Source organism: Catharus ustulatus, chromosome 1 (genome assembly GCF_009819885.2).
Source record: "Catharus ustulatus isolate bCatUst1 chromosome 1, bCatUst1.pri.v2, whole genome shotgun sequence".
Classification (NCBI taxonomy): domain Eukaryota; kingdom Metazoa; phylum Chordata; class Aves; order Passeriformes; family Turdidae; genus Catharus; species Catharus ustulatus.
In genome coordinates, this window is record NC_046221.1 from 56,448,126 (window position 1) to 56,474,534 (window position 26,409).

Genomic DNA, 26,409 nt, shown 5'->3' on the forward strand with positions numbered 1-26,409 from the left:
CCATTTTAGTAAAGGTGTCAAGAATGTGGAGGCACTGACCTGCTTCGGGCCAGATCAGCAAATTATATGAATTGTCATGTTGCTAATCAGCGTTAGCAGAGATCTGTCACAGCAGCATTTCTTAAATCTTCCATAAAGTATGAAAGACAGCATCAAGAACTCTAATGGAATAACAATAAGTGCATCCAAGGGAAAGGAAGCAGGATTGGAGATGGTTATCTGAGCTTCTCCACAGGCATGTGCCTATGTGGAAGTGCAGACTTCTTCATGTATAGCTATAGCATCCACTTGGCTTTGGGAACTGCAACCAGCTTATGAGTTTATGCCACCATAAGGGCTTAAAGCAGCTTAAGTGCTTCTTCCATCTCAGGAACTAAAAATTACTTAAGTACTAATGCCACCCTAAGGACATGGGGTCAAAAGTGTACTCTCAATCTGAGCTGCAGGGAGGAGACATTGGTCTCTTGGGGCTGTTTAGCCTGGTTGTAGCTGCAAAATCTTTGGTAAGAAAAGGACAGACAGGATCTGTACCTATTTTCCATCAGATAAGAGGAAATTAAAATGCATGCATTGTTCTAACAGAGAATCACAGAGGTTAGAGGGAGACTCGATTGCAGTGATTGGAATGTGTCCGAGAAGTCTGCTGGGGATTTCACTCCATGGAGATGCATTTTTTCTCCTCTCCACAATGAGATTTCTATTGTCATGGGAGATTTCCTGGCTCACCAGGACCTCCTTTATATCCTGACTTTTTTACAATGCCTTTGTCTGTTCATCTTGCTGTGGATGATGGAGTCAACCTTTATCAAGATGTTAATGAGATGGTAGGGAAGCCTGTCTGATGTTATCTCTCAGTTGTCTGACTACCTAAAATGGTAACAAGGAACAGTGATGAGTTGTATATTGCATCCCTGGGGAGCAGGCGAGCCTTTTTGCAGTCACTTGGCTATGTCAGGAAGCTGTGTAGGTCAAGAACCTCAGAAGTATGCACACCACTCGTGAACAAGTGACTACTTTTAGTGGGAGTGAGAAATCTAAATACTCCTGTGAATGTGGCCTTTAGATTTCCTGGGCCTTAAGTCTCTGCCTCAACTGTGGCCATAGTAGAAGATACTCTTTTCTGAGGTGTGCTGTTAGGAGAGGTACATTCACAAGCTACAAGGTACTCAGAGGCTTTCGTAATAGTCTCAAGTCTAAAGTGATTGTGATATCTATACTTACACCTAAGTGGCGACAGGGAAGTTTAAGTTATGTTACACCAAGTCTGGTGAGTTCTGGTGTACTTCACACTATTCTGGTCAAGAAGTTGTACTAAAGCAGGTAAAGAGGCTGAGAGAGCCACTGATGGATTAATACGGTCCTCAAAGTGTCAATGGGGAATCTGGGAACAAAATGGCAAATGGGACTCAGACTTCCCTGCCTCAAGCCAAAGCAGGTTAAGGGGGGAATGAGGACTTGGTCATTGAAGAGAAGATGAGAAGGAACTAATTTATGTAATCCAGTGAATGAAGACAGAGAGGAGAGTGCTGTCTGCCAGTTAGTTAGGGTGGGGAAGGGAGAGAACTAAACATTCTGCAGGGAAGCAAAGCTGTTTAAGCTGAAGGATAGTGTTGGCATGAGAACAAATGAATATAAATTGGCTGTGAATAAATCAAAGCTAGAATTTAGTTGCTAACCAGCAGAAAAGTGAGTTCCTAGAAGCGCGTTCCACTGGGAGCAGAAGGAGCTGATCACCAAGGTACTTAGAAGCTGAAGCTCTGTTCATGATCAGGATTATGTGCAGTGGGACTTGCCATAGCAAGAGGAGGGGCCTGATGACCAAGAACCTGTTTCTAACTGTATGTGGGCTTAAGGACAAATCTACAATCCCTATACAAAACACAGAAATAAAAGTGTTCCCTGCAGGACTTGCAGGTCAGGGATAGCTAATCCCCTTCCAAGCCAGATTCAGAGGTATCCCGTCTGGTACTGCCAGACACAGCCTCTGCACATGTCCCCTCTGTGGGCTCCACACTGTGTGGAGCTGTGTTTAGCAGCCATTCTACTGCGATGCCTCTTCACCTTTAGCACTTTGTCCCCTATGCATCAAATGCAGCAGCTCTGCTGGTTTGAGGGACTTTTTGTAACAGTACAGTACAATGGGAGATTTGTGCTAGAAGATGGTTTAAATTCTGCCTCTGCATAATGTCAGTGGTGAGATCTAGTGAGAAGTTATTTAGCACCTCTTTTTAATTTTTTTAAATACAGGGAAATAACTGTGAGAAGATAAAAATCTGAAATTGTCATTGTATAACTGAAATTAACCTAATTTTGGCAGTGGTGATATGTCTTTGCCACTAACTTACCACATTATACCAATACAGGATGGTCTTTTCCCAGTTTTCTCCTAGACTCTAGGGCAGCATTCTAACCTAGAAAACAGAAATGTGAGATTCTCCTAGAGTATTCTGCTCTTGCCACTTTGCTTTCAGATGCAATCTCAGTTGCAGTGACATTCTTTTTCTGATGTTCCTAAGTTTTTCCACTGGTACGGAGAGGCTTTTCCTCCTGCTGTTTGACTACTGTCAGAGCACATTTGGCCTTTGTTCATGTATTGAATAGCTGATGGGTACGATGCAATCAGCTAGGATGTGTGCAGATTCTCCTTTCTTCTGAAAACCCTCTTGGAGGAGGGAAATGGAACACTAAGATTATTGCAGATCCTACCTTCAGTGTCACCTCATCTCATCTGCTACAATATCAAGTAACAGGTACGGTTGGCATGGATTATAAGAGAACATGCATGATTTAAGGCACTCCCTTTTCAGTAGTATTTCTTACCATGCAAGCATTTATGCTTTCAGGATACTGTGGATTGAATTTCCCATTACCCCTGGATTTTGAGATAGCCCAGTAGAGATGACAGGTGAACTTCAGCCTTGATTTCAATTTATCTGGTGGGGGTTTATGCTCTGGAACTGAAAACCATCTCAGAGATTCCTCCTTCAAAGGCAGGTCATTCTGAGACCAAAATCAGTATTTAGGTCAGCTCCCTCTGTTTGTTTTAGGTGTTTTGGAACTGGATGATAATAACGACATTTTTTTAAAGAAAAATGAGGCAGGACAAACAGAGGTTTGCTAATAAGCATTGAAGTAGCATGAAAGTGACTGGTATTCTGCAAATGACCCTTGTTTAGCAGCTTTTTGGAGCTGTGTGCAATGGGAGATAGCTTGTAGAATTCCAGCTTTTAATGGGGACTTCTTTTTCAGGTCAGAAATACTTAATAATACAGAGCTGGTGCTTCAGAGCCTTATGCTAGCAAACCTGACACTAGGGAGTAATATCATTGGCTTTCATGCGCCTATTTACTGTAATAAGGATTACAGACATAAGTAAAACTTGCAGGTTTGGGCCTACAAAATTAAAAGGAAAGCCTTTTCACACCCTGAAACTGCATCAAAATTCAATTTCACCGGGAAAAAAAAAATCCTTCTGATCTAGTCCCTGGAATGTGACATTTCATGGGTGTAATAAGGTTACAAACAGATTATAAATTGAAACCCTATAAATCCTTATTGTACTGTACCAAAGCTTCTGCTTTGCATAATACTCTTATTCCTGACTATTCTTTGTTTTACAAGCTCAAAACTGTTCATATCCTCTCATAATAGAGACCAGGGAGCCAAAAACACCGTGTAAAATCCAAAGGTAATTATCTGAGTCAAAGAACCTGAATGCCAGAGTTCACAAACTTCTGAACTTTTCTAAATGGTGTTGTTTGTACAGTGAGACTTCCCTCCACTTTAAACATGTCGCAAAAATTGCACATTCTGCCAAGTGATAATGGTAAAAAATCCCGGTATAGATTTAGTTAGTGATTTGCATTTGTGTATTTCTGCCTATATGTCCACAGCAGATGACTGATGGGTTTTCTCACCATACCTGAAGCAAGTGAGGGTGTTTGAATCTCAGGATGACAAATACAGTAATTTCACGACCATAAGGCGCACTGGACTATAAAGCGTACCCCCCGGGAGTCATTAAATTTTGCAACTTTGTAGATCAGATAAGGCGCACCGGACTATAAGGCACACTTTTTTTTTTTTTTTTTCCCCAGCGAGGCTCCGCCCCCAGCTCCCCCTGCGCGGTTGCTGGCCGAGGCCCCGCCCCAACCTGGCAGCCATGGGTCCCTGGACCCGCCTGTATCCGCCACTTCGTGCAGCGTCCCCGGGGCCAGGGCATGCCCGCCGCCGCTCCGTGCAGCGTCCCCGGGGCCCTGCTGCTCCAGGAGTTCCCTGGCACTCCGGGTGCCCCGATGCTGGCAGGCTCACCCCGCGCTGCCACTGCCCCAATTCTGGTGGCTTTCCCCCACTGCGCGGTGGCCGCTCTGATGCCGGTGGGCCCACCCCGCAGAGCCCCTCTCCCCTCACATCCTGACGCTGCTGCAGGGCCATTCCCCACTCACAGCCAGGCACAGCCCCATGGGGGCACTCTCCCTCACAGCCAGGCACAGCCCCTCGGGACACCTCTCCCCTCACAGCCAGGCACAGCCCTACGGGGGCACTCCCCCTTGCAGCCAGGCACAGCTCCGCGGGGGCACTCTCTCCTCACAGCCCGGCAGAGCCCTGCTGCCGTTCCCCCCTCACAGCTCAGCCCTGCTGCGGGGCCACTCCCCCTTGCGGCTTGCACTTCCGCGTTGGCAAATTTTGCCACTTTGTCCATCAGATAAGGCATACCAGACTATAAGGCGCACTTCCAGGTTCGGGGCAAAATTTTAGTCAAAAGGGTGCGCCTTATAGTCGTGAAATTACTGTACTGTGAATCTCCTTCCCTGAGAGCATTGCTGGTGCTGATTTTGTGTCTAGCAAGTGTCTTCCTCCAGACCAGCCTTTCAGTATTTGGACATGTTTGTAGGTCTCCTAAATTATCACCCCTCTACAAAAAGCAATTAAGCAGCTCACCTGTGAACCAAATAAATTACCCAGATTAGCAGATCGCAGGCTCATTTGTTCCAGGCTTCCCCTAAAGGTGAGGATCCTCAGAGGGATTGAATGAGAATGAGATGGATTTGCAGGTAAGCTCTCAGGGGCCACTTGGAGCATCAGAGCAATGAAGGAAAACAGCACAAAGAGGGGTTTGATTGTAGGGAGATCAGAGAGTATAGGAAGGATTGATCAAATAAGAGAGCATGGCAAATGTGTGTGGAGGGTCGCAGTTGTGAGAGACCAGAGGGTGATCACAAGATATTTGACAGGTGAGCCAGTGATGGAGAGAGGCAAATGCTCTTCACCACTCTTGGCAAGCTCTGTCAGCTGCTGTAGTGAGCATGGGCTGGGGAGGGAATGAGGAAAGGACTTTTAGGCCCATGAGAAAGGTCAGTTTTAGAGGAGTCCCACGCTGTTAAAGGCTAGAGGTCTGGAACGCAGGGAGCAAGCTGATTTGCAGGGACAAAGAGAAAAAAACTGTCCTATGGAGATTTTCTCTGAAAGAGCCCTCAGTGCCTGAGTGTCCACACAGCAGGAGGTAAAGGGAGGTGCTGTGGTGAAGTGATTGATCCAGCCTTGAGGTTTTTGTGTCAAATGGAAAGCCCTGTGTCACACACTCAAGTTTCATCCCCCTCGTGGCTGTGCAGGCTTAACCACATAACACACGGTCTATGGTGATTACGGAGAGATTTGGCCATTAATTACTTGAATGCATTTAATTTTGTCCTGTTACTTCTTTCTCCTTCAAGAAAGAGCACACATTACCCTCACTGAACTCTTTTGATGGCATTTCATAGCACAGGACATGTGTATGCTTCTTTCACAGGTGTGTGTATTATGTATTAGATCTGGACAAGGAACATTAACTCTGGCAGATCACAAGTTGTGTGTTGCCCAGCACCTCTGCTCTGTTCATGCATCCTGTGCCCCCAACAACTTTTAAGAAATGGCAATAAAGTGTCATCTTTTGCAGGCAATGGATGTCTGTTTTCCATGGCTATGGTGCATAATTTTGAACATACGCGATTTTATGTGGCTTTCTGACTGATGTCAAGACTTCAGAAAAGATTGGGATATTTTATTTGGGTTCCAGTATGAGCTATGAGTTTCTGTACGGCTGGCATTTTTTGTGGGTCCATTATGGAACAGATACAGATTTCATCCCTGTGCTGTGATCGAATAAAACCTGGAAAGATTTTTTTGATGGTACCTTAGTGGGAATAATGTAATTCGCTGAGTAATGCAGCCATCTAGTGGCACAATGACAGAAGTACGGCAGTGTGGAATGATTTCTCCAAGGCAGTCTGGGAGGATGAGTTGGGTATCTTGGAAAAAAAGATTCTGGAAGTCCAGGTGTAGTTTTATTTTCTTTTATTTTCTAAAGCTGTGCAAAAAAATTCAAACAATTAAACCTTTAAAAAAATCCAAACCAATTTTGATGCTGGCCCTGCTTCACCTGCCTGTTTCTACTCAGAGAGAATTAAATCCATTTTTAAATGCTTTTCTGAAGTAGATCTTAGTGAAAGAAACAGAGCAAGCTGATTTTGTGGAAAGGCACACAGCCCTGTCCTGCTTCTGGATACACTCACATGGATGACACTGACCACAGAAAGATGTGCCTGCGAGTCAGTAGGACTGGGGCCACTGTCACTCCCACACACATTCAGACAGAGCCAGACTTGGCAATGGCAAAAACTGGCTTGATGTATGCTTCACTACTCAGAGTTAATGTTCACAGTGTATACCACGATCTGTACATTTACTGAACTAAATACATTTAGTGGAAGAAAATATGAGTAACAGGAAGTGAGTGAATTTGGGTTGGAAACTTGGTTTAGCAGTTCTGTTGATTTTTCAGGTTGGAGGACATGTTTCTGAAGGCCTAATTTTGTAAACATTGTTTATGTTGAGCAGCACTTAAGTAATGCTTCCCTGCTCTGCAAAAGCAGTACCCAATATGAATCACACAAGTGGAGTTCTGCATGAGATTATCCAGGATCCATTTATCGCCTTGTTTCCCTGAGGCCTGATCCAAAGCCTGTTGATCTCAGTAGAAAAACATTATTGGGCCTTAGTGGGCTTCCAGTAGAATCTGTAATTTAAACCCTGTGGTCACTTGGAAGTGCAGATGATCTTACTCTTTTGGTACCACAAGGACCTGGTTCATACCTGAATCTCTGGTGCTCTTCCAATGGGAAATTACAATTAGGCTGCACCTGATGTTGTATTTCTGTTAAGCTGTAACCTCTGTTCTACCTGAACAGCATATCAACAATGACCACATACATGGTGAGAAGAAAGAGTTTGTGTGCCGATGGCTGGACTGTTCCCGAGAGCAGAAACCTTTCAAAGCCCAATATATGCTGGTGGTCCACATGAGGAGACATACAGGGGAGAAGCCACACAAATGCACTGTAAGTAAAGGGGCCTTTACTCCAGGCTTGTACAGGAAGGCTGGGGCTGCGCAGAGAACAAACAGAGCAGACAAGTGCTGCATTCCCTGAGCTCTTATCTGTCACACTTGTGAAGAACAAACTGCCATGTCTGCTTTGTTATCCAGCATAACCAGATGACAAAAGCTTTAGGAGAGGGGATTCCCTGGATAATTTGGCCCCTTCCTGAAGTTTAAAGTACAAAGAAGCCCCAAAAGGCATTATTAAACAGGGCTTAGTTTGCTTAATTATTTAAAGGAACTTTCTCTTACAGAGCTTGATATTGGTGCTGGCCACCAGCCTCCTGGTAGCTTTGCAATGGATTTCAGTCTTAGTCAAAGTACACAAATACTGTGCTGTCCTGTAAGAGAAGATTAACATAATGCTGAAAGCATTTTGACTTGAGCTGTGGTGGAGTTTACTTGGGTAAAATTAAAACCGTCCAAATCAAAACTACCTTGGACAAGGTTATGAAGGCTTGGAAAAATTCGGAACTTTTATAAGTCCACTTTTACTGTTTCCTGCAAGTCCAAAGATTAAAACTGAACTAGTCCTATTTTTTGTTTGCAGTTTGAAGGTTGTACAAAGGCCTACTCCAGACTAGAAAACTTGAAAACGCACTTGAGATCTCACACTGGAGAGAAACCATATGTGTGTGAACATGAAGGCTGCAACAAAGCTTTCTCCAATGCCTCTGACAGGGCCAAGCACCAAAACAGGACTCATTCCAATGAAGTAAGTAAGCACAGCTTCAAAAGATTAATATAATTCATTGTTGAACAGACTTAGAGTGTGGTCATAGGATTGTATTACAGAGGACAGGCACAGCAAGTCATACAGACCTGGTGTTTTATTACGTGTACAAGAGTTTTGAATGAGGGGTTCTAATGGAAACACATGCATTAACCAGGGACAGATCCTGTTTTCTCTGTATAGGAAGGATCATTTTTCCCTCTGGAGCTGGAATGGTTCCTTGAGTGCCTGGACCCATCTCCTTGCCTGTGTTGGCACCAGCCATCTGCTGGGATGCACCTTCCCCAGCATACTTTGGGGTGCTGCAGACAGCCACAGTCTCCACATTTGAAACCATGGGTTGCCTTTTAAGTTCTGAGTTATGCCTTTTCCTTCTTGTCTGGCCTCTTTTACTCTTTTTTCCTTCCTGAACAGACATCATGGACTAGGGATGCAGCAGAGGAAATGTGACTTTTCTCAAGGAAACCAGCTGTGACAGTCACAGCTGTTTCCCAAACTCTCAATGTAATATCTCACTACTACTGTGTTTCCTGTCACTGCTGCCTCCATTTCCAGGAATCACACCACATTTTATTGGCCCATTTCAAGTTGCACAGAATCACATCATCTCAGTCTCACATCTCAGAGTCCACTCTCTCTTCCTTGACATATACTCCTTCACCTCTAGCCTAAACCTGGAAGTCCTGGAACAAACTATAATGGGACATACTATAGCAGCTATATCCATTTCCACACAGCTTGTGTCTTTCACTAGCTGGTTGTCAGGTCTGTGGCAGGCACACACTACAGCTGGCAAATCTCCAGGGAGCATTCATCTTCTTCCAGTCCTCACCCTGCAGCATCTCTTCAGTCACAAGGGAAGCAGAGGGCATTGCGCATCTCTGAGTTTCCTCATCCCTGCTGTGTGTGCTTTCAGCAGCCCACCTAATAATGGCACTGAAGCTTGCAGTGATTTTGTGAATGGTCACCAAGGTAGAAGGAAGTTCTCCAAGCCTTGCCAATAACTGCCTGAGCTTTCTTTTTTCATTCACTTTCTGAACCTGTGTTCTGCCTCGTTGGTGAGTTAGGCCTTCTCATACTTAGCAATGTGACCTGCCCTTGTGTTAAGATCAGAATTTTGTGTCTATCAGTAAGTCAACCAGAGACTTTTTATGCTGCACATGATTTCTGATAGGTGCAGCCATAGGAGCAAATTAAACATTTCCTTCACCATTACTTCACACCAAAATAATCTTCTAGGGCAACATATACTGGTGGAGTGATGCGAATACAATGAAAAGTACAGACCAAATTCAGCACTTGCTTGCAGTGCCATTTTGACTTTAAGTAGGTAACCTACAGAGAGCTTTAAAAGCATTTAAAAACGTTTCTTGACAATATTCCTTACTCATGCAGAGGAGAGCTCAGTGACTTGTACTTCCATAGCAACTTGAGAAAACCTGCCTTGGTAGTTCAACATCATCTCTAAATTGCTCTTTTTTGCTCTTATTCAAGTAAATGGGAGGGTTTTTTCCACTGATGTCAGTGGAAGCAGTGTCAGGCCTTACACAGCTATGATGAAGCTATATTTGTCAAAGGCTCTACAGTGCCATGTGTAAGCAGACAGAGAACCCCTCTGAGAAACTCTGCATGAAGGTCTCTTTCTATTTGTTGAAAAAAACCCTTTAAAATAGTAGTTTCTTGGAAACAATTCAGTAATAAAAGTGACTGAACAATACTTTGCTTTCCAAGGCAATTAAAGGATTTGGGAAGTGCTCAGCTCTTCCTTCTAATCCCCTCATAATAAAAGAACAAAGGATTTGTTAATTTATAAGACAGTAAATTTACTTTATTCTACATTGCTTCGTGAACTATAGAAATTCACAGATAAACAAAGGGGTTTCTAAAAAAATGAGTGATGAGTTATGCTAGTTGCAGTAGTAGTAGTACTAGTGCATATACTGCAACGTGAAAATATTCATGGCACTATATCTTCTGCTTTGACCTTGTACTGGTGATCTGATGGAGCCAGAAAAAAATGTTTCCTCAGTTAATTCTGCCTGAACAAGTGGCCCAGCATCTTTTGAATGAGGTTGTTCCTCTCAGTGTCAAGTAGTAGGTACTAGGCATACCGGGAATGCTATCAAACTGCTGAGGGCAAGGAACAGGGTTGAAAATTAGACCAGTCTTCATAAATTGCCACAGCTGAGTTGACTCTTCTGCTAAGATTAATGAAAGCTGTGCCAGTTGTGCTCACCCATGAGAGGCTCTGACCTCAATCAGCTGTGCAGCACCGAATTGCTACCTTCTGAACCAAGGGGAGCAAATGGTTTTGACTAGGTGCAGTGACAATTGGATAGGACAAGGGGTGATGGCTTTAAACTGGTAGAGGGTAGATTTAGATTAGTTATAAGGAAGAAAATGGTTACTGTCAGGCTAGTGAGGTACTGGTAGAGGTTTCCCAGAGAAGCTATGGATGCCCCATCCCTGGAAATGTTCAAGGCTATGTTTGAATATGGTTTTGACCAAGTGGGCCCTGCCCGTGTTGGGAGGGGAGTGAATAATTAGATAATCTTTACAGTCCCTTCCAACCCAAACCATTCTATGATTCAGTTGTTGTAGAGACCATAAATTAGGTAACAAATTCACTGTGAAAGTGTATAACTGTGACACCAGCTGTGCTCCAAGGAGTTTTTCAGGAGTCCCACATGGAATTAAATCTAATATAGATGGGGTTTTTTGTGTCTTGTCAGAAACCATATGTTTGCAAGATACCGGGCTGCACGAAGCGCTACACAGACCCCAGCTCCCTCCGGAAGCACGTGAAGACCGTGCACGGCCCGGAGGCACACGTCACCAAGAAGCAGAGGGGAGATATCCACCCACGGCCTCCGCCACCAAGGGACCCAGGCAGCCACTCTCAGAGCCGCTCTCCAGGCCATCAGACTCAGGGTGCAATTGGTGAGCAGAAGGACCTCAGCAACACTACCTCAAAGCGTGAAGAATGCCTCCAAGTGAAAGCAGTCAAGTCAGAAAAACCAATGGTATGCAATACACCGTGCCACTCCCTTTGTCCTTTTCTTCCTGCAACCATTTAATAATCCCTTTATGAAATGCTCAAGTCTGTAAGCTCTGGCTCACAAAGTTTGGTTTTGTGAGGTCTTCTTCTGTGTTTACATTGTAAAATGTTTTTAAAGCCTAAGAAATTAAAAAAAAAAGATTACATCTAATCTGTGTAATATGGAGTAAGTGCAGTGCTGGCAGCTGCCACAATAATTGTTTCTCTTAAAAAACTCCATCTTCTGGAATAAGAATAGTATGAGCAAATCAGAGTTTTCATTTTACAAAAACCTATTTTTTCCACCCTTCTGTTTCCAGAAGAAAGACGGTGGATCTGAATCTTGCAGAAAGCCAGAATATGAAAGAACCAAACCAAACTAAACCAAGCCACAAGTCCAAATGAATAAAATGATGATATTGATGATAATAATTTTTGGAGAACCTGGGGAAACAATCATATTTTAAGGGCTTGAGGCTTTTGGGTGATGGATCAAACAAGCAGGATAAATTGACTTTCTTAAACAGCAGATGGGCATCTTTTAATAGCATCTCTGTTGTGATGTGACCTCTTACATTTATCTGATACTTAATCAAGTTAACCTAATCCAAGTTTAACTAAATCAATTTAAACTGACAGTCTGCAGATATTTTTCTCGGGTTTACCTTGACATATTGCATTAAACTGTTGAAAGGACTGTGTTCAATTTCTCGAGATGCTATCTTAAATACACAAGTTCTTTTATTTGCCTGAATTTCATGTGCCATCTGCCCTCTTCATAAGGGTTAATTCAAAGGCAGCCACTCCATCCTCTACCCCATCTGGGTCTATGATTCATCTGTATCCAGCCCTTGGGGACTACAAATATGAGCCCTCCAAATTCTGCTCATACTGTTAATCATGCTGCAATTCAAAGTGATTACTCACTGAAATATGAGTTACTGCTATGTTGTTCTAAGACTTATGCTCAAACTGTTCAGTATTAATAGTGAATTCAAAAACTTCGAAGGGATGAGAGTAAGCTCCTGCTGAAGTCTACTGGAGGTCCTCTGCCATCTTTGGTGATAACTACCTTAGTTTACAAAGGAACAAAATCTCTTTTTCTTTGCTAGGTAAACCTGTAACATTATTGAGGTATATTGAACACAGTTTTAGCAGGAAAATTTGTGGAAGAGTGATACTAATGCCTATAGCTTACATAGTATTAAATATTTCTCACTGAAGATTATATTTTAAAAATAATTGTGTGTTGTTTTTCATTGCATGTATGAACTAGGGTATATTTTCTGGTTTTCAACTAATCCAATGTCTTTTCTGTCTAATGCTTTTAAATGTCTTATTCTAACTTCCTAAGGACAGTGGGTAATAAGGTGAGGGCATTTTAACTTTTCTGCTGTTTTTCTTATTGCAACATTATTTATGTTTTTATTTTAGTCTTCTGTCTGTTGTTCAATCATTCCTTTATTTAATAATGTGCAATCCATCAAACGCATTCCCAGTTGTAATGTGTTGTGGGCATTTTGCAACACTTGACATGTGAAAAATCTGGCTTATATTGGTGAAATATCTTCAGAAATGTCTTTGTACTTTCCCCTCTAGATGAGACTTCCATTTTCTTTTTTTGTATTGCACATCTAGAAATATATGTCTTGCATAATACAGTTCTTATTTCTGTAGTTCTGTAATTTCTGTATTTCTGTGATCTTGACATGTGCTACAAGAACAGCCTTCTGATCACTATTACACTTCTTCCATATGGCACAGAGCTATTGTCCAGAAACACAAACTTTCTTCTGTATAGTAACTGTTATTTCTATTCTTGTCACCAAATCTGCTATGGCCAGGATTTGGAAATGAACTTGCTTGGTGTGGCCTCATAAATTCTAAGTATCATCATTCAAGTCAGAAATAATAAAATAGTTATTGAATCTCAAATGGACTCCTTAGGGGCATATGAAACTACAGTAGTGCCATGAATCTGCGTCTTCATTCATTGATGTTTAAAGTGAGAGTTGTCCCTGCCACTTCAGAAATTCTAGATCTCATTTTTCAGTAAAATGTACATAAAGATCACAGAGTGGCAAGAAAAAAACCCAAAACCGAAAAACAAAACCACATCAGAAACCCTAAAAGTTAAAAACTTACATGAAACTGTTCTTGTGAGCAAAATGATACTGCATGCCCCGCTGATTTGTGATCACACTGATAGAACCTTACAGTGAGATATTAAGTCCCGAGACTTCTGTTTGTCTTCCTCTGTTTTGTCTGTCAGTTTGTCAATTTTCCCATTCTTTTGCGAGAACTTTATAAAAAGTCTGAAAAGTAAATCAAGACTGTGTTTCCCCACAGCAAGAGTTCTGCTAGAGCAGCAGGGAACACTCCCTGTTAAGAAAGATGTTATTGTGGCATGTTTATATCCCTGCAGATTAGAAGCCTGTATGGTCTACCTAAATTCTTGCACTTAAAATCTTAAATTCTAATGAAACACAGGATTTGGTAGAGTGGATCATTACCTCAATTCAGGGCAGAGATGGTAGAAGTTAGGTATAAGAGGAGGTATAAGTTAGACCTGATGCTGCCAGGGTCACAGGATGTTGATAATATGATACAGTATTTTTTGCACTGGTGCTTTGTCCCTGTTTTATTACATGCCAACATTTCAGGCCAACCACTGTTTGTAACAATGAGCCTTAAGCCTGGAAAATGCTTACATTCTTTAGCCACAAGTCTAATTAAAAAAACACAAATTCCAGTGTTGTTGGAGTCTTGTTTGTTTGTTTGTTTGTTTGCAAGCCTAGCAGTGTAAACTAATACCTTTTAACGTGGTTGAATTCTGGTTTGGTTTTTCTGAGCTGCAGTTTCAGTTGGGAACAACACCTAAGCAAAGTAGGGTATCCATTCATACATACTCACAAATGGCTTGAAGTGATAGGAGTAACTCTGGGAATGACTTGGATAAATGTCTTATGGACAGATATATTGTATACCATCAGCAACATGTGAAAGGGGATTTTAGTCTTGTGTTTTACAATGCCATTCACTGCAGTTGAAGCCACTATCTAGAAAGTCTCTTTATGAATGATCCCTGTTATCATTTAATGCTGAACTTTTCTATACCTAAATCTTTGGCTCCATTTAGACCTTCTTTTAGTGAAAATGCTCTGGTTAACATTGTTTGCTTAATCCTCATACTCTTTTGTCTCTTGCTTCCCTCCAACAGACATCTCAGCCAAGCCCTGGTGGTCAGTCTACATGCAGCAGCGAACAGTCCCCCATCAGCAACTATTCCAACAATGGGATCGAGCTTACTCTGACCGGTGGTGGTAGTGTAGGAGACCTCAGTGTCATCGATGAAACCCCAATCATGGACTCTACCATTTCCACAGCCACCACAGCACTTGGCTTACAGGCCAGGAGGAGTATGACAGGGACCAAATGGATGGAGCAAGTGAAATTAGAAAGGTTGAAACAAGTTAATGGAATGCTTCCAAGACTGAACCCCGTTCCACCTTCCAAAGCCCCGACCTTGCCACCTCTCATAGGAAACGGTGAGATACACATAATAGGAGTGATAACACATTTTGTCCTTAATCTTGTTGCTTGCTAGCTCGATCTTGCAACTCTTGCAGGAATTGCACAACTTAGGAAACTCAGCAGCTGTGAAATTATTTGTAAATTGATCACTTTATGTTTATTCCCTCACTGCAAGTCCTTCTACCCACCCTCTGAGAAGTCTGATGGTCCTGGATTTTACAGAACAGGGGCTAACGAGGGACCCAATAATATTCCCTACAATTAAAGGTTGACCCAAGATTATCATAATTCTGTCTTCTTTTGAGACAAGGCAGAAGAAATAAATACCTGTGAGTTTATTGTATGGAAGTCCTTCTGTTGAGGCTTTTGTGAGGCGGCCTTTGCAGAGATGTGGTGGGCTTCCCTTTAAATAACCTGTTCCCACCCAGAGAAGAAATATCTGCTGAAAAGGGCAGATACTCATGAATGGGAGCAAGGCAAGGTTGAACTCTGAAGATCCCCAGTTGTTTTCCTCCAAAGAGCTGCTCATGACCAAAATGGATGTCACTGCTGCCCCTACTTTGCCTACAGCATTTCTGTAGGTTTCTGGTATCCACCCAGCAGTGACAGCTCAGGTTTTCTGAGACCTATTCAATCAAAACAAACTATGTAAAATTAAGAAATTTATCCTGTTTATTTAAAACCAAAACAAGGAAACCAGCAAAGATGTTTTGCAGTTGTTAGGACCTATTTCAAGAATATTTCAAGAAGTCTTAGAAATGACCTTGAATAGCCTCTAATTTGTATATTTTGCCATTCCATGCAAATGCCTGTTTAATTATATTTTGCCTATAAAAAGCTCCCTTACGAATCTGTCCTCCTGGCACATCAGCCAGCATAGCTGCACTGCACCAGCTGATGACAGTTTGTGGCTATGGGCTGTAAATTTTCTGCTGGGATTCACACTGAATTGTTATCCTTGGGTCTCTGAATTAACTTTTAACCTAAGGACACAGTTTTTATGCCTACTTCTTTCAAGAAAGAGCACTGCTGTGATTGGCTGTGATGATGTTCTTCACTTATACTCCACTTACTTCTTTACTGTGTGTTTTTTGCACCAGTTTCTGAATAATACCTCTTTGTTCAACTGTGAATTTTGCCCACAGGTACCCAGTCAAACAGCAGCTGCAGTGTCGGAGGATCCATGACTATTCTGCCAAACAGGAATGAACTCTCAAGTACGGACATCACTGTGTTGAACATGCTGAACAGGAGGGACAGCAATACTAGCACAATCAGTTCAGCCTACCTGAGCAGCCGCAGGTCCTCTGGAATCTCACCTTGCTTCTCCAGCCGGAGGTCCAGCGATGCCTCCCAGGCAGAGGGAAGACCACAGAACATGAGCGTTGCAGACTCATACGACCCCATCTCGACGGATGCCTCCCGGCGCTCCAGTGAAGCGAGCCAGTCTGATGACCTGCCAAGTCTTCTCAGCCTCACCCCGGCCCAGCAATACAGGCTGAAAGCTAAATATGCAGCAGCTACTGGTGGACCCCCACCAACTCCACTGCCTAACATGGAGAGGATGAGCCTCAAGACAAGGATGGCACTCTTGGGTGACTGCAGGGAGTCTGGAGTATCTCCACTGCCTCCAGTGAATGTCCCTCGAAGATGTAGTGATGGTGGGGCAAATGGTTACAGCAGGAGGCATTTTCTGTCTCATGAAGCTTTAGGAAATGGGACAAGGAGAGCCAGTGATCCAGTCAGAATGGTGTCTGACAACCTCTCTATCCCGAGAGTCCAGCGTTTCAACAGTCTTAATAGCTTTAACCCTCCTGCTTTGCCTCCATCCATGGAAAAGCGCAACCTTGTTCTTCAGAACTACACCCGTTCTGAGGGTGGCGTCTTCCGCGGCTTCAGCTCCCCCTGTCCTCCAAGCATCAGTGAGAACGTCGCCCTGGAGGCTGCTACCATGGAAGCAGGTAGCAGTCTGAATGATGAGGATCTCCTGCCAGATGACGTGGTCCAGTATCTGAATTCCCAGAACCAGGGCATGTACGACCATTTGTTGAACAATGTCCTAGACAGCAACAAAATGCATCACAGCTCAGTTTCAGGAAACAACAACCCCAGCAACTTTGACCAAGCCCCTCCACCGAGCAGTCAGCAGGCAGGTCCCGAGGCAAATAAGAGTGACTTGCCCATTCAGTGGAATGAAGTAAGCTCAGGGAGTTCTGACTTATCTCCTTCAAAGCTGAAATGTGGTCAGCGGTCAGCACTGCAGCAGGCTCGGACCTTCAGACTGTATAATAATGTGATGGTTCAGCAGCAGAACCTGGAGAGGAGCAACACGGCCCAGCAGAACGGCTATCAGAACTTGGTGGAGAACAACGCTTTCTACAGTTTACAGCAGAACATGACTCTTGCCAGCGGAGCTGGGAATTCTTTCAGCATGCAGTCCAACAAGCCATACAGTGAAAGCATGGGCAGGCAAGCAATGATGTCTGGGGTGACAGACAATTCCTGTGGCATGGCAGTGCAAGGGCAGAAGCTGAGAATCAGCAGCATGCCAGTGAATGGGAACCAACAAAATTTCAGTCACCCCCTGGCATCCAGCGATCAAACCATCAGTATGGCAAACGGGATGCAGGACAGGAATATGATGGAACAAGACTATTTGCAAAACCAGCCAGTTGGAGATGGCATTCATTACCAGGGAGTTAATCAGTCTGGTCAAATGATGCTAGGGCAGGTTAGTCCTACCTCACAAGGCAGCCTGTATCAAGGGCCACAGAGTTGTCCACTGGTGTCTCACACCATTGGTAGCCAGCCTTCAGGTTTGTCAGGGGCCAAAAGTTACCAGTCTTTACCATGCTCTAATTACAGCAGCAACAGACGGCAGAACATGTTGAGAAACAACCTATCCCAACAGCAAAGACACATAGGGGATGGCAACCAGATGTACAGGGTAAACACCATTAAGATGGAAATGCAAGGTCAATCACAGCAGTTCTGCTCTAACATGCAGAATTACTCTGGTCAGTTATATGACCAAACCATGGGCTTTAGCCACCAAGCTATGAAAACAGGTTCTTTCTTTGGTTCAGAAGCCAGCTGCCTGCTGCAGGGGACTGCAACTGAAAACTCATCTGAGCTTCTTTCCCCAGGGGCTAACCAAGTGTCAAGCACAGTTGACAGCATTGACAACAACAGTCTAGAGAGTGTGCAGATAGATTTTGATGCTATCATAGATGATGGGGACCATGTCAGCTTAATTTCAGGAGCCCTGAGCCCAAGTATCATTCAAAATGTCTCCCGCAATTCCTCACGCCTCACCACTCCCCGAGCATCTCTTACATTCCCAGCTATGCCTGTAAGCACAACCAATATGGCTATTGGAGACATGAGCTCTTTGTTGACCTCACTTGCAGAAGAAAGCAAGTTTCTTGCTGTTATGCAATAGACATAAAAAACAAAAAAAAACACTTAGGAGATAACAGATGGGAAAAAAAAAAGACTCATATTTTTTAGTTGTGTATGTATTTTAGCAATCTCATCTCACCTAAATGGGATGTGTTTCAAGTATATTCCTTTTATGGAATAAGGACTCTGAAAACCCTAAAGTGTTCTAGGGAGAAACTGTCTTCCATTTCAGTTTTGAATCAGTATTGCTACGCCCATTCCCTCCCTTTCTCTCTTTTCTCCCTCTCTCTCACCCTTTTCAAATGTCTGTATGCTTATTTTTTTTCCTTTTGTTTTTTAATTGTAAACCAATGTAAACGTGTGAAGTGCATGTTGTTTCTTTTTTTTTGTTTTGTTTTGGGGGTATTTTTGTAAAGAAAGGCCTGATGAAATGACTTGACAATTTTCTGTTACTCAAATGAAGCTAGACCTTATAAAACTGTTGCAACTTTTCCCCTTGAACCTTAAACCAGGCACAATGTAAAGTGAGCATATGGTGATGAAATCCTCTCTGGATGCACTGGACACATCACACTGAGGTGGAAAACCAGTTTAGAAATGCACTGCCATGGTACCCCTGGGCTGTAGTTTCAGAAACGTGGAGCACACAAAGTTGGGAGGTTCAAGCAAATAAGAAATGTAAAAACCATTAGCCCTTTGATCTCTAGCAAAAGCTTAAGGATTTTTGTAAACCCATACAGAGATAGCTGTCACCGCCATGAATAACGGTACTGAGATTGTGTCATGTTCAGCCTATTTCAGAGGAAGGAGAGGACCAGAAAACTGTTCATCGTCCAACTCTCATCTTTTGCAGTATTTGGTATTCTGGTTTTCAGCCTTCTTTTTTTAGGTAACTGGATAGCAGAATTATGGTGTGTGTAGTGACTTGGGTAGTCTATAACCTTCTCAATGCATACTACATTTGTGGAGAAACAATCAGGGTCTTATGAAGTATTTCATACAATGAAATAACAAAATAGCTGTATTTCATGCTGTGGAATTCTTTTATTTTTAATGCAAATTGTTTAGGTGTAACTTGCTGAGCCATTGGTTCTCATTTGCTGGAAGAATCGAGTGTTCATCCCCTTTAGCCCAGACAGCTCCATGGATACATACAGCTTCAAAAACATCATGGGCATGTCATGTAAAAGAAGTAGAGAATGAATGGTTGGCCCAGTTCTCAGACTAGCTAAATAAATCAAAGCAGTTGCAAGCAATCTGATAATCTTAAATGTTTTTCCACTGTGTCCATGCTTTACAAAATTAAGAAATTTAAACTGCCATTAAAAATAGCAAAGAAACAAGGAGAACAGCAAATATTCACAGATCACAGACTATTTTGATCTGGAATTATTATCAGGTCCAACTCTTCAGTGAATGGCCTGTATGAGGATCAAACCCACGACTTTGATGCTGTTAGCACCACGCTCTAACCAACTGAGTTGTCTGGCAACTAATCAAAGCTCAAAAAGACCAACCCAGCTTCTTTCTCTCTCTCTTGGTGACACCATGTGCATTTAATTTCAAAGCAAACCAGTGGGTCAATGCCCAGGGTCAATTACACTGGCAAAAAATTGAAACCAACACACTGTGATCATGAAACTGCTCACTGGTAGAGGTGAGTGGCATTTGCTTTGGGAGCACTGGCTAGTTTTTGGCTCTGCTGGGCTCCGTGTGTGAATGAACAATGCTCCTTGGAGAACAGTCTGCTGAGAGGAACAATCACAAGACCACAGTTTAAGTTCACCGACTCCTAGAAGCTGCATGGAGTTCCAGTCCTTGCAGTTAAATCCCAGTATTGAAGTCCTACTATGGGATATAAATTGTGCAGGCACTTACAGTCATGGATTAGACGTCTGTAAGGAGCTGATGTTATAGTAGGCAAACAGGGACAAGAGGGAGCATAGTCAGTTTTGAAATACAGATAAACTTTAACCCAGTCAAAATCTGAAGGTGATTTCTGTAGGCTAGAAAACCATAGCATTTTTTCAATTGTAAAAGAAAAGGTGAAATACCAGCTGATTCAGGACATGGCACTTGAAGAAATTTGTAGGAATGGAATCTCAGTGAAGCTGTCAGATAACATTGATCTGTTAACAGCTGTTAAAGGATGAATCTATAAATCAGTAGGAAAATATCAGAGGAATCTGGTGTAGGGGCCATATTTGAGCTTATCACAGCATGTACCAGGAAATTTGCACTGTGAGCTGGAATGTCAGAAATCAAGACAAATGCAAATATCCTACACCTTTTATCATGATATATCTCGTGTCTTTCTTTGTATCTTTAGTCAGCATTTCTTTCTTACCTTGTTCCATGCACACATATTTGCTCATCCTGCACTTTTCCCTTTGCCAGTTGCCCTCCCAGCCTCCCTGCCCCTGACCAGCTCTCACAGGCCACCTGCAGTGGTCCTTGGGCTGCACAGGCAGCGGGGCACAGCTCACTATGGAAAATGACTGGATTGCTGTGACAGCAGGAGGAAGCTACTCCCTGTTGCCCTCTTGTTGCCCAAAGGCCCTTTAGAGACCTGTTGCCTGTTCACAACCATTGTCCCTGCCCTGCTGCTGGAACAAGAAGAGATGCATCCCACTGGGCAGGTCCTCAGGGGCAAGGATGTTCCAAAGGCCATGTTGTGCTTTGCAGCATTGAGGTACAGCTCACAGCCCTACAGAGAAGCAGCACTGTAGGCATGAGGAGAGGCTGTGCTGGACATTTTTCAGACAGTTCTCCTGGCTCTTTATTAAAACCATCAATTACATGTTTATAAACAATTTCAACAGGGAGACTTACGACCAACCTGGGAGTAGGTGGCTGGGGAGAGAAGTCTTTTATTGTTATGGAACCAATACATTAAAAAAACCCCAAACATTTCCAACTATTTTTAAAATGCAATTTTCCAGTTCATAATTGTATCTGCTGGTGCAATTGATGCTGGGAAGCTATTAACAGATGTGATCCATCAGAGCTTAGAAGGAGCCATTCATATTGCTCCAGGCTGAAAGAGACTCTTTGAGTAGCCAATTTGCCTTCCTGGATTTGACAAACCTTCATCACTCACTTAGCCTTGTCTTGGGCCAACAGTGTGTCTTGGTAGAAACCACATGCTCAAGAAAAGCATCCCATTTGATTTGGCTGAAGCTGAAGAATCAGAGACTCCGCTGAGTCTTTGGGGATTTTGTGCAATTATTTATAATTTTCACCGTTAAGTGTATGTATCACTTATGTTCATGTGTCGCTTTTCAGTTTTTATTGTTTTCTTATGCTTTTCTGTTTTATACTAAAGAGCCTGGTTTTGGTACCTGTGAGGGTAGCAATACATTGTAGCCCATCTATCCTGGGTTTTGGTTCTGTTTTGATAAGGTAGGCTCGTCTGTCTGAGCATGGCACTGTTACACTGGACACCAGCCTTCGCTTGTCAACCTCCTTCTCAACATGTGACAGTCTGGGGAAAGTCCCATCAGCACTGGTGGGATGAGTTTACTAGCACCCCTCTACTCTTCCTCTTCCAGTTACAGAGTCAAAGCTTGCTTTGGTGTATGTGGCTCATCAGTTGATTTTTGCGTAGCTGTTGGAAACTCACAAAATGAAAATGCAGAAAATAATATGAACGTTCTATTTTTAAAGCATTACAGTATAAGTTAAATCACCGTTTCTTGTAATGGCTCTGTGAGGATCTTCCTTGGGCATATCAGTAACACTCAGCCTGCCTGAAGTATGTGTGTTTCTCCAGACAGTTTTACTTTCCATGAAGTAGAAGTCACCAGTGAAGAGTTTATCTGTCAGTTACATGCAGGTGAAGGAAAGGTGTGTTAGCAGGAAAGTCAGTGGGCTCACACATGGGCTTTGCTGGGGAGTACAATGGTCCCACACATCCATGTGGCAGATGATGTTATTCTCTCCTTGGAGAATGGCCCCAGAGGTTACTGCATTAAGATGCTGGCAGGCTGCTGACCTCCCACCCTGTTTCGCCCGCCCCTCAGTGAGATGGCAGGTCGGCTCACCCACACCTGTCCCACTGTGGCTTGTCCACCTGGACAGCAGTGTTTATATTCTCGCAATGTATGTGCCTTATTTTGTGTTGACCCTGTAAAGGAGAGGGACCAAGATGTGTTTTCCAAGTTTTCATGATGAGGCAGTACTTGCCATTGAGCTAATAGCACATACCACTGTTAATAGTGTCCAAAATGTCTTGTAAACCTCTGGTATTCATGTGTTATTGTCCTTGGATTGGTGGAATGTCTCCTATGGAACAGTTACTGTTGTCGGTCCTGCAGATGTGTAAGATAAAAAAGTGTTGCTTTTTTTTTTCCAATTTTTTAAATTTTGTTTTATAAAACTTGTAATCCTTTTTAAAAAAAAAGAAAAAAAAAAGAAAAAAAACCCATGTAAATACATTTATGTACGGTAGGAATAGTGTTCAGCTGTAACAGACCTTAGTGGTCTTCATTTGATAAACCTGCAGTTATGATCTGATGTTTCTCAAGCCTTAGGTTGATCTGAAGGGTCTGTAGCACTGTGTACATATGAACTGTACTTCTGCTTTCAGAACCACTTAGCTTTTTTGTAACAAAGAAAAAAATGTTTCTTACAATGTCAATAAAAACAAAAGCCTTTGTACTTAAGTTCTTAGCTTTCAGCTTCCAAAGTATCTCCTTGGGGGAGGGAGTTATTTTTTCTTACATCTGAAAGGCCTGGTTGCAATCAGTCCTTGTATCGCTTCCACTGAGATCTGCTTTCCTCTTTCTGCTTCCCAGCCTGTTGCTTCACTCCATTCACAGTTTAAATACAGATGGGAAAACAAAACAGGGTGTTTACCCTCTCGCTACAGAAAAATGGCTGATGGGTGTTGGGTGGAAAAATAAGTGAAAATGCTCTGTCACACAGATTAAGTATTTGAAGGGAGGAGAGAGACTGACCTGGTTAACTCTGCTGCAGGAACAGTCAGTTCAGAGCCCAAAGCCAAGTTGTGCTAAACTTTGGGCTGTTGTATGGGGGCTGTGTTCTCATCCCTTGCTTGCCAAGGGTGTCTCACAAAGGCTTGCCCCACCCATGAAAAAGCATGGGAAGGAGAAAGAAAAGTTCCTCTGTCTGGGTTAATCTGTAGATGTCCACTCAGGTGGGTTACAGCATGATCTGCAAAGAACTAGACACAGTTATCTTCAAAACTGGGCATAATTAATGAGTGCTCCTGTTGAGCACACTTGTTATGGATGATGTCAAGCTAGTGATGGCAAGCAGTATAGAAAATGTTGTAGCACTGCTTGGTCTTAAGGTGTCTGAGCTGTTCCCATTTCGAGGCCTTTTGTTTCCATTGCTGATACCTTGGCAACACCCAGTGCTCAGCTTCTGCCTTAGTCCTTGCTCAGCCAAAATAGGCGAGCCATTTAACAGGTGGTGGGAGGTAACTTTGCATTGTCACTTGCTCATGTTAACTTCTTTTCTTTTGTGTGTCTGTCCTGTTTCATTGTGTTTTGTTGTTTACCATTACTAAGTTTTTGTCATTTGGCACAGGCCTGAGGAAGGACAAAGGGTAGAATGGAGAGCTAAAGCCTAAAGCTTGCCCAGCTGAGAAGCCAATGAGGCAGGAGAAACCTGGGAGTGGACTGGTGGGGGTGAAGGAGACCCTGCAGTTTGAAAAGGAGGTGGATGGGGGCCATGGTGCCTTACCTTATATGCTGCAATCCAAAATTCTCCCAGAATTTGGCAGTACTTCAGCCTCAGCTCACTTTGGGGGTTGGGTGTGTGTGACAGTGGCTTTCCACAACTTCGGCCAACAGGAGGTCAGCAGCAGGAGTGGAACAACACTGAGACAAAGACATGATAGACCAGCAGAGAAATGAGCAGGCCTGTGGGGACTGGGGAGTCGGTAGCAGGATCCATGCTGACCACGGATCATGGCTGTCAGGGGCTTAGAACTGATCAAGGCATTTCTGAGCCTTACCAGCCGCCTGCAGATAGTGGGAGGTGAGGAACTCCCACTTCTTACAAGCTAACGCATAAAGTCCTGAACACATGCACGTGTGCAGAGTATCGTGCTAAACAAGCATGATCAGCATTACACACCTGCTGCCATAAGGGACCCCACCTGGACTGACAGCCCCTCTTTGCTCTTTGCTCCAAACTTGCACCACTACCTCTACCTTTAACCAGCCCCTGCATGATCATATCCCAGCTGTATCTCCTCCACCAGCTGGATCTACTTCAGGATGAATGTCAAGAGGGCAGGAGATGCCAAAGGCCCCACTGTCCTGTTCAGCACACTAGTTGTGTGCTGTGTTGAGGCTGCAGATGAAGCTGCTGCCAGACAGTGCAAGGTCATGCACCAAGGTTACGGCATTTCCAGGGCTGGGGACTGCTCGGTGAAGAGCTGGGGCTCCAGGTCACATTCCTGGTCCTGCAGCCTAACCTGGGATTGAACTGATGAAAAGCTGCATATTCAAAGCTGCTGCCAGAGAAAGTAGGACCTGTGTTGCCATGTGGTAAAGCTCAGTTTAATGCCAAGTTCTCAGGACAACAAAAAATAGCAGGGCAGTCATGGTTTCTACCATCCAAAATCAGCAGATGCTGTTGACCTTTAGTCTGTGCTTTGGTGCCAAGGCTGCAAATGAATTAATTTAATTCATTAAATTGGTTTCTTACTTCAGAAGGACACGTACCCAAGAGAGAATTGCAGTTTGTAAAGCCTGAAAAAAAATACAACAGAGATATACACCATCAATTAGAAAAGGAGAAAACTCTCCACAGCCCCCCAGTACCCTAAACAGGTGGCATGACATTACTACACTCAAATCCAAAGATGGGCAACACAAAAATCCCCAATAATGTTAAGACCTGTCCTGCCATGGTCAGAGATGAAGAGCAGACAGTGTGGCCCACAGTACTGATGGAGTTATTGGTCTGGCTGGATGTAGGCAATGGCACTGTAGGGCAGCCCAGTGTAATTTTTTTCCTTTCCCAGTATTTGTGGGCTTGACTGTGTAATCGTCGAGCTGCTTTTTCAAAGAGAGGGCAATGGGAAGGAGACAACTTGTTCTCTTCAGGCTGAAACACAAGCTATTTGTGTTAGGAACACAGCTTTGTTACATGATTAGTGCAATGGGAGCCCCTAGGCACCACTTCCCAGTACAAACAACTAGTATTAATAACTCATGTTAAAATTGCCTGCTATTTAATAACCTGGGCCTCTTTCCACCCTGAGAAGCACATAACTGCTTTGTGTTCCCACCATCTCTGCCTGTCTTTCCTCACTGGCTTTGGACTCTCCCTGCTCATTTCCCAGGAGATAAAGGACTAGGTTTGGGCAAGGAAGAAGGAATAACTCATAGTTAACAGCAATCCCTGCAGCCCGTGTCTGTGTACCTCTTTGCCTGCCCCCCAGTCACAGAGGGCTGCTCCTGCATCTGATGTGAGACTGCTCATTGCAATCTTGGTCCCCTGTGTTCACCCATGTTCTGGGGACGGAGTGACCTATTTCATGCCTCGCCAAGGAAGCAGCCGCCCTCCCTCCGAGCTGCCCCAGCTGGCTGAGACGTGATAGACCAACACAGTTACTCACGGGTGGGAGGCCCATGTGAGTCATGCTTCCCTTCGCCCCACACGCAGGGCGGCTGCAGCAGGAGAGCGGGGAGCAGAGAGCGGGACTGCATCCCGCGCACAGCCACGGCAGCGGCACATTTGGGCCCAGGCAGGAGCAAGAAGCAGTGGGTAGATCAGATGGTGATGAACCATAAACAGGATAATTTCCCATCAGCCGCTTGAGCTGCTCCAGCCTTTGCCAGCAGCACTAGGATGGCTGTCAGGTCTGCAAGGCGGTGTCTATGCCACCCTGCTCTGCAGAATAACATTACTAATGTTCCCACGACCGGAGCAAGAGAGAAGAGACAAATAATTTGGACAGCAACATGAAACAGTGGCAAAAATCGGGAACACAGAGGAGGAGAGAGGAAAAAAACAAGAGGGTGGAAAGCTCTATTATGACTGAAAGAGCCCCAGATGGATACAACCGAGAAAAGGCTAGAGACAGAAATAGTAGCACTAATTAGCTGAGCTGAACGACCCCACTCCTGCTGTACCTGAGCATCCTCTGCTGTCCTCAGAGCCTCGATGCTGCCAGCCCTGGGAGATGAGGAGTGGGAACAGGGAGCTGCTCAGACCTGGATGAACAGAAGCAATGAAGTTCCTATAGCAACGCTTAGTGAAAAATCCCAAAGCAGAGGCTCATACAGAGCTGGGTATAAAAAGGGT

The 26,409-nt window shown here is 43.7% G+C and overlaps 1 protein-coding gene and 1 long non-coding RNA gene across 12 annotated transcripts in view; one reads left to right on the plus strand and one right to left on the minus strand.

The window, feature by feature from the left end:
• Window positions 1-22,787, plus strand: part of GLI3 (GLI family zinc finger 3) — a 213,420-nt gene extending 190,633 nt beyond the window's left edge. For all 3 annotated transcript variants that reach the window (XM_033071455.1, XM_033071464.1, XM_033071473.1), the window contains 5 exons: window positions 7,230-7,379; window positions 7,968-8,132; window positions 10,883-11,173; window positions 14,408-14,735; window positions 15,867-22,787. In XM_033071455.1, coding sequence (XP_032927346.1) covers window positions 7,230-7,379; window positions 7,968-8,132; window positions 10,883-11,173; window positions 14,408-14,735; window positions 15,867-18,163 — 3,231 coding nt within the window. In that variant the 3' untranslated portion in view covers window positions 18,164-22,787. The remainder of the gene's footprint in view (window positions 1-7,229; window positions 7,380-7,967; window positions 8,133-10,882; window positions 11,174-14,407; window positions 14,736-15,866) is intronic.
• Window positions 22,347-26,409, minus strand: part of LOC117002412 — a 160,645-nt gene continuing 156,582 nt past the window's right edge. For 6 of the 9 annotated variants that reach the window (XR_004419279.2, XR_004419282.2, XR_004419284.2 and 3 more), the window contains one exon: window positions 22,876-26,318. This is a non-coding gene — a long non-coding RNA (uncharacterized LOC117002412). Of the gene's footprint in view, window positions 22,434-22,875; window positions 26,319-26,409 lie in introns of those variants that run through there. The other 3 variants (XR_004419289.1, XR_004419286.2, XR_004419287.2) reach the window with 3 other exon arrangements.